The sequence below is a fragment of the Aptenodytes forsteri genome, unplaced genomic scaffold (genome assembly GCF_000699145.1).
Source record: "Aptenodytes forsteri isolate BGI_AS27 unplaced genomic scaffold, ASM69914v1 Scaffold19, whole genome shotgun sequence".
NCBI classification, from domain to species: domain Eukaryota; kingdom Metazoa; phylum Chordata; class Aves; order Sphenisciformes; family Spheniscidae; genus Aptenodytes; species Aptenodytes forsteri.
The window spans coordinates 1,002,231-1,008,230 of NW_008795327.1; the positions used below are offsets into that span (position 1 = coordinate 1,002,231).

At 44.4% G+C, this 6,000-nt stretch overlaps 1 protein-coding gene across 1 annotated transcript in view; it reads left to right on the forward strand.

Moving 5' to 3' along the window:
* ANKHD1 (ankyrin repeat and KH domain containing 1) overlaps positions 1–6,000 on the forward strand; it is a 110,889-nt gene that overhangs the window by 90,639 nt on the left and 14,250 nt on the right. The window contains exons 30-33 of the mRNA XM_019472282.1: positions 74–220; positions 2,028–2,138; positions 3,722–3,871; positions 4,179–5,794. Of these exons, the coding sequence (XP_019327827.1) occupies positions 74–220; positions 2,028–2,138; positions 3,722–3,871; positions 4,179–5,794 (2,024 nt within the window). The remainder of the gene's footprint in view (positions 1–73; positions 221–2,027; positions 2,139–3,721; positions 3,872–4,178; positions 5,795–6,000) is intronic.

Here is a 6,000-nt window from a genome sequence, read left to right on the forward strand (position 1 = left end):
AAGCTGCAGAAATGTATACTGTAATGCTGTCATTTTATTCTGTAATTTGTAATCAGCACATTTCTGTTCCCAGGCTTGATGGTGAAGGTCACTCAAATTCCTTGTCAACTACTTACAAGCCTGTTTCCCTGCCTCTGACATCTCCAAATGTAAAGTTGAATCTGACTAGTCCAAAAAGAGGCCAGAAAAGAGAAGAAGGCTGGAAAGAAGTGGTTAGAAGGTAAAGACTTTAATTCTGTGTTTAAAAACTGTGAGCTTTTTAGCTTGTAAATTATTCTCAAATATAGAATGTCCGGCAATGTTAGTTAATTATTTAATTGTATAATTAATTTATAAAAAATCTACCCCCCTTACTCTTGCAGTGCTGTGAAAACAAATTGCAGTCCTAATTTGTAGTAACTCCTCGCTAACTTAACATCAGTATGACATGAACATTTTATATGGCACAAGGGTTTTCTTTACCTGTGACTTCAGTGGAGTAAAGGATGTGGGGATAAGATAAAAGGGGGGGGGAGCAGATGGCATTAGAAAGCCCCTACAGCAGATGATTGCTTGCACATGAACTAAAGGCAGGATGGATGTTAGTAGAGTAGAGGAGAGGTGGATGATCTCTTCAAGGCTAGATTTCATCGTGCTTTGGGCGGTGACCTTGATCGCTGATTCCATGGAAAATTTTGTCACCTTAAAGTGAGTGCTAGAGGTGTAATTAGGTTTAAAGACTTTCTGTAAAGCAAACTTTCCCTTTGTTTTTGTATGTACTGGTTTTTATTATATGGCTATTAACACCCCAGTATCTTTTCTGTAAGCTTTATGATATCTACTACTTGTAACTAGAAAAGATGGCATTGCCCCTACAGCAGATGATTGCTTGCACATGAACTAAAGGCAGGATGGATGTTAGTAGAGTAGAGGAGAGGTGGATGATCTCTTCAAGGCTAGATTTCATCGTGCTTTGGGCGGTGACCTTGATCGCTGATTCCATGGAAAATTTTGTCACCTTAAAGTGAGTGCTAGAGGTGTAATTAGGTTTAAAGACTTTCTGTAAAGCAAACTTTCCCTTTGTTTTTGTATGTACTGGTTTTTATTATATGGCTATTAACACCCCAGTATCTTTTCTGTAAGCTTTATGATATCTACTACTTGTAACTAGAAATTATCACCTGGCTTTCCTTTTTTTGTTCTCTTTATCAAAAAGGAATACAGCGTGAACATACAAGTGTCAGATGCTTTGGGTGCACTTAGGATGCCCTCCTGCTTTTGTGTTCTGCAATGGTAGTGTCCAAATATGCTCATTTTAGAGAATTTTAGGCTACGTGCAAAGACTGTACGGAGGATTTAATGCATTCAGATTAGTGGAAGCCACAGACCATTCTTAATAAAGGTTAAAAAGGCAGTTTAATCTGAAAATTGAAGCATTTGAACCCTTAGAGAGTTGGTTTGGTCTCTGCCTTTTGTTGTGTTCGCAAATGGGGTCTCCACTGTGACGCGGCCTTGCTAAACGTATGGTTGCAGACTGCCCACCACTTGGTGAGTTGTGCAGGCATGAAACCATTAAACAGGCAGCTGACTTTTCCAGGGCTGCACACAGACCCCACCATTGACCCTGGAGCTGCTCCGTCACTCCTCCTGGGTCTCTTGAGTCTCATAGGCTCAACTCAACCTCTTGGTTGGGTATTGTCTGCTCTTCTGCTGGAGGTGGTAGGGTTCTAGAGATGGCATCCAAAACCCGACCTTTCCTCATCCCTGAGGAATCAGGCTTTGTGCCATAAAGAATGCGTCCATAAAGTGTTCTGCACTGGTGTTTGCTATGCCCTGACGGATCGAAGCATGCGTCTTGCCAAAGAGCTTTTTGGTGACTTTAGATGCGCATGCAAAATGCCCGGGAGCTGCATGCCTTCCTCTCCTAAAGTCTCTCCTGGGCTTAGCAAGAATTCTTCTTCTCCCCTCTCCCCGTGAGTAACCCCCTGGCTAGAAGGGATGTCTATCAAAGAAGTAACCAATGAAAACATCCCTTCTGCCCTTGACAGGCAAGTAGGCAGAGTTTTGAAAGACCCTCCCCCTAGCAACACTCTGCAGCCAACACCAATTGAGCAATTTCAGCTGCAGAGAGGAGGGCGCTGCTGTTCCGGAGCAAAAAGGTACTGTTTTGGGCACTTCTCAAGGTAAAAACCATCAAGCTTGGCGGGCAGGGAGGGAATCAGCAGTGGGTGATGGGTGGGCAGGTGCCTGGGCACTGGGGTGAGCTCTCCTGGAGGAGGAATGTCTCCATAGGTGGTGGCGTGGGGTTCCTAGTGGGCTGAGGTGGAAGCAGACCAAGGTATGCTTAGGAGCCCTGTGAGTAATGTGGGTGTATCTCGAAAGTTAGGTGATGATGGAAACTCTGGTTTGGGGAGGGAGTGACTGGGATGTCTGTCTTGAGAGAGGAGCCTTGGGGTTGGAGCGGGGAAGAAAGCCCAAAGCATGAAACAGCCTTGGGAGGAGAGCTGGGTGTGTGCTCTGAGGACCTGGTTTCTGGGGATGGGGAGGGTTGTAGCATGCTCTCCTGGCAGGAGAGGGGGACAGAAAAAACACCTTGGAAAGATGAGGTGATGCTTTAGAACATTTCCATGTATTTAGATGTGTTTAAAATAAAATGGGTTTCATTTAAGTCCTATTAAGTGAGAAACAATTTCCTGAGGATCAAGTTACTTAAAAGTTTCCAAGACTGGAATAGCTAGGTGAAGCTGGCAGCCTTTTCAGGGGATGGTGGTGATCTGTACAGTGTTCAGAGGCACCTGCACTGTGATCGCAGTGGTTTCTGAAACCCCTTTGAATCCCCTCTTAATTGTTCAGTGTTGAACTACTGCACATCGCTGGCAAGCTTGAAAGCGGTGTATGGGCTTGAGACGTCCAGCCTTTAAAGTCTGGGGACAGTGGTGGCCCAGAGAGACCTTGGCTGGGGTCTGAATGCAAGCATAGCTCATGTTCAAAGACTTTCCGGTACTGTATGCCTGCACTGACCCACCAATACCATGTGAATTACAAAAATTTTACATTTACTTATTTCGCTGAACACGCGCGTTACAGTGTTGTGGCCTGACAGTAAGCCTGCTTCTGAAAATCTGTGCTGCCTTCACGGTGGCTTCCAGCAGCTCCTTAAATCACAAAACTGCACAATTTAACCGTCTGCCATCCACCGTTGCGTAGTGTCACCAATAAACTTTCAGATCTTGAGGTCTGAGAGAGGTGGGTATTAAAAGGGTTGTGAATGCAAGTGGTATTACAGAGCTGATTGCTGGGAAAATATTGGAAAACCACCTTCCTGCTATAAACCCTTGCTATAAACGATCAAAGTAGCTAAGCCATGGGCTTTTATATTTGAAGCAGCGCTGTTTATGTAAATTTAGGTTGATAAGCTAAGGATTTGTCTCACTTTGAAGGTACCCAAGATAAGATAAAATCCAAAAGGGTTTCTGATGCAGTGTGAGGCACATACATCTGTGTTACAACAGTGGTGGAATAAGTGCTTCTGGAGAATCCTCATCAGGTACTGAGGATGATGAGCAATTTGAGTTGGGGGAGTTTGAGAGGCTCCAAAGGGTGAAGAAAATATCAGCAAAAAACCACTTGCTGCCCTGAAACTTAAGAATATTGCTTCAGCCACATGTCAGACAGCAAGGGATTTTTTGTATGCCTTCAAAGTTTGAATACATTTCACAGATTTGTGATCTTTGTGATACAGGTCAAAGAAATTATCTGTCCCAGCTTCTGTCGTATCTAGAATAATGGGAAGAGGTGGGTGCAACATCACAGCAATTCAAGATGTCACTGGTGCCCATATTGACGTTGATAAGCAAAAAGATAAGAATGGAGAGAGAATGATCACTATAAGGTACAGTATCTAGAAACAAAAGTCTTGAGTTAGTCCACAATATCATTTATTAAGAAGTTTGTTTGCTTTTTAAGATGGGAAATATTTAGCTTCTTGGTACTAGAATAGAACATATATTACTGCTGCCAAGATATGATGAAGGTCTGTTTTGTCAAAGATAATCCTTAAGTTACGCAAAAGTCAAGAAATAACTTATTGGCGTAAACATGCAATAGATTTGCAGATCAGTATAAAATTGAGGCTACGGGATGTTGCACAAAGTGGGGTTTCCTTTTGCAAAAGATAAATATGTTTGTATTTAATCTAGGGGTGGTACAGAGTCAACACGATACGCAGTGCAACTCATCAATGCCCTTATTCAAGATCCTGCCAAGGAACTGGAAGACTTGATTCCGAAAACTCATATAAGAACACCTGCTTCGAGTACCAAATCAATCCATGCAAACTTTTCATCTGGAGTCAGCACTGCGACTGCTTCAAACAAGAACTCCTTTCCTCTCGGAGCACCGCCCCTAGTCACATCGCAGTCATCAACACTATCTACTTTCCAGCCTACTAACAAATTAAACAAGAACGTCCCAGCGAATGTGCGCTCATCTTTTCCGGTGTCTCTTCCTCTAGCTTATTCTCACCCTCATTTTGCCTTGCTGGCTGCCCAAACTATGCAACAGATCCGGCACCCTCGCTTACCTATGGCCCAATTTGGAGGAACTTTTTCACCTTCACCGAACACTTGGGGACCATTCCCAGTGAGACCAGTTAACCCTGGCAGCACAAACAGCTCTCCAAAGCATAATAGTTCAAGTCGTGTAGGTAGTCAGAATGGAAATATTTTACAGACGGAGTCTTCTGGATTAGCTACTTCTAGTTGTCCCATTACTGTCTCTTCTGTAGCTGCTTCCACCCAACCGCTGTGTGTAACCAGTAATCGGACTCCCTCTTCGGTCAGAAAGCAGTTGTTTGCCTGCGTTCCCAAGACGAGTGCTGCAGCAACAGCAATCTCAACTGTGACAAGCACCTGTAGCACTCTGCCTTCAGCTTCCTCTGCCCCCCCAAACAACGGGCAAGTGCCCACAGCATTTCTGCCATCTAATGCTCCACAAACGCAGCATTCTGCACTTAAAGCGGACTCTTTCTCGGCTGTCTCAGCACCCAAAGAGAAGGTGTCAACACCAGACCAGCCCGCTGCAAATGCATGCGCACCATCTTCGGTTGCAAGTAGTTGCAGTATGTCAGCTAGCAGCAACTCAGGAGTTGCTGAAACTCGCCCATCGAGCAGCCCTGCACCGCTAAATAATGTCCAAGATGAAATACTGCCAACCAGCATGTCAGAGATCAATCCTTCCATGTCGATGCCTTTTTCATCCAGCTCGGAAACTGCTCCTTTAAGCTTAGCGTCACCCAGGTCAGTTGTTGCAGATAATCAGGACAACAGTAACTTACCTCAAGTAGCTGTACCAGCACCTCGAGTTACTCACAGGATGCAGTCCAGAGGTTCTTTCTATTCAGTGGTACCAAATGCAAACCTCCATCAAGATCCTCAGTCTATTTTTGTTACGAATCAAGTTCCTTTAACACCTTCTCAAGGTCCACCTGCTGCAGTGCAGCTTTCGTCAGCCATGAACGTTATGAACGGTTCTCAGATGCACATTAACCCAGCAAACAAATCATTGCCTCCTACCTTTGGGCCAGCAACGCTCTTCAATCACTTTAGTAGTCTTTTTGATAGCAACCAGGTGCCAGCTAACCAAGGATGGGGAGACTGTCCACTCTCTACCCGAGCAGCTGCTGACCCATCTTTCACTGTTCAGTCTACCTTTCTGAATAACTCTGTGCTAGGACACGTGGAAAACGTGCATCCTGACAACTCCAAGGCTCCTGGTTTCAGGCCACCTTCCCAGCGGGTTTCGACTAGTCCTGTAGGTAAGTCATTAAGATCATGCACTGGACAGAATTCGTTCTCCAACCATTATGCTTTGATCATCTCAAACTGATTGAGAAGTAGTTTACAAATGACAGAGAATAGTAATGTAATGAGGATGGCCTGTTTTTTCCAAGTGCTCTTTAAAATGTTGATGATGATTTTTTTTTTTTCCCCCCCCTCTTCCGCTCCTTCTCGCTGCTCACGT